The following is a 1,742-nucleotide window of genomic DNA, read 5'->3' as shown; positions in this document are numbered from 1 at the left end:
TGAAGTAGCTGAAGTAGCTGAAGTAGCTGAAGTAGCTGAAGTAGCTGAAGAAGATAAAGAAGGTAAAGAAGCTAAAGAAGCTGAAGCTTAAGAGCGGCGAATTGACTCGCAACTTGCGCAGGAGCCCTCGCAAGCACGATGGGGGGGCCGAACGACTCGACAGACCTATACGACATGCTGTACCTCCTCTTCGATGACTACATTGTAAAAAACAGCAAACAACCCAACACGTACGAGTCCCTCTTCCGCAAAAAGGAGTTCCTCCAGTTTGCAAAGATCCATGGCGCTACCGCAGTAGTCACTTCCCCCAAGGAAGTGATAAAGAATAAAGACGAAATCATAGACGAGCTCATTTACGCATTTAAGCTCTTCGCAAAGTACACCACCATGTGTGATGTTTTCTCCAAAAATGAAGAAGTAGACGATATCAACACCGGATATCTAAAATTTCTACTCATCCCATACATACTGGGGGTCCTATGCTATGAAACAATCAACATAGAGATTCGAAGCGACCGATTGAAGGATGCAAAGTTGTACTTCGCTGAATTCATTAACGTCATAAATATGTATAATATAGCCCCCGTGGAAGATTACCTCCTGGATAAGGCCGCAGACACGTCAGAGGCGATGAACAGGAGGAACATAAAGATCAAAAGAGCCAAGGACGAGAAGATGTTTCAGGACTTGTATGATGATATCATTAAAATGAAGGTGAAAAAAGCTACCTCTCACAATTATAACCCTTCCTGCTTCTCTCATGACATGGAAGAGGAACAACTTAGGGAACTTTCCCTATCCTTGATAAAGTGCAAATGTCTGCAAACGCTTAACATTATGGACTTAATAGACACGGAGCTCCAGGTGTTAGAGATGCGCACAAGCCACCACCATCAGGATGAGCACCAGCAGAATGGGCGACTTACACCCCATCCGAAGCAGCCACATGAGGGGCAACCCCCCCAGAGAAACCATCCAAACGACGGCGTTAGAAAGCCCTGGCTCTTCACCATCAAAAAGAACATGCCTGTTGCCGACATGACTGAAATGAGGAACTATTACAGAGATCTCGTCTTCACCCCTGCACATAATTTGCCGACGATATCGCTAGAAGAGTGCGCCAAAATTGAAATGGAATACGCCGTCAAAGGCAAGGGGGGGGGCATCCCCCTCGGCAGCGAAGACGAACGGAAGGGAACCACAAGGGGGGATGCGGAAAAGGGTGATGTTGAAAACGGCGCCGATGAAGAGGACTACGAAAATTGTTCCAGAGAAGAAAGCGAGAAGGAGGTCATGGACAGGGAGTGGGACGACTGGAAGGATATGCATCAGAAGGGGATTGGGAACAAAAATAGAAACGTCGCTTGACCGGGAGAAGCAGCGTATAACTTGCGTGTTAGCACAGCGCAGCTAGGTGTGCATCCCTCCTTATGGTCCTGCGCCAATGCGCGAAGCAGTCATGCGAAGGATGGCCGAACGAAGGAAAAAGTGCAGAGCAATACATCAACGGGGAAACACCGAAGGGGGGGAGAAGACCGAGCGGGCACATAAACTAACTCACGCCGAAGGAATCAAGACGAATTGGCGATGGAATTCCCCCGTAACGTGCCCAGAAGCACACACCTGCGTGAAGCCACGTCGCGCCAGGGTCCTACTTTCCACCCGCATACGCGCAGACATCCCCATGTACGTTCCCCCTGGATGGGTGCTCCTCCGCGCAATCCATAATTTACCTTCCGAGG

General features: G+C 48.9%; 1 protein-coding gene across 1 annotated transcript; it reads left to right on the top strand.

Annotated features, from left to right (window-relative positions):
• Positions 1 to 138: 138 nt before the first annotated feature.
• C922_04403 (hypothetical protein) lies at positions 139 to 1,368 on the top strand (the record flags this gene model as incomplete). The annotated part of the gene is made up of 1 exon (XM_008819986.1): positions 139 to 1,368. The coding sequence occupies one exon, from the start codon at positions 139 to 141 to the stop codon at positions 1,366 to 1,368; it is 1,230 nt and encodes a 409-aa protein (XP_008818208.1).
• Positions 1,369 to 1,742: the final 374 nt, after the last annotated feature.

This window comes from Plasmodium inui (assembly GCF_000524495.1).
Source record: "Plasmodium inui San Antonio 1 unplaced genomic scaffold supercont1.22, whole genome shotgun sequence".
NCBI lineage: Eukaryota > Apicomplexa > Aconoidasida > Haemosporida > Plasmodiidae > Plasmodium > Plasmodium inui.
The sequence above is the reverse complement of the archived record's forward strand: the minus strand, read 5'-3'. Positions and strand labels throughout refer to the sequence as shown.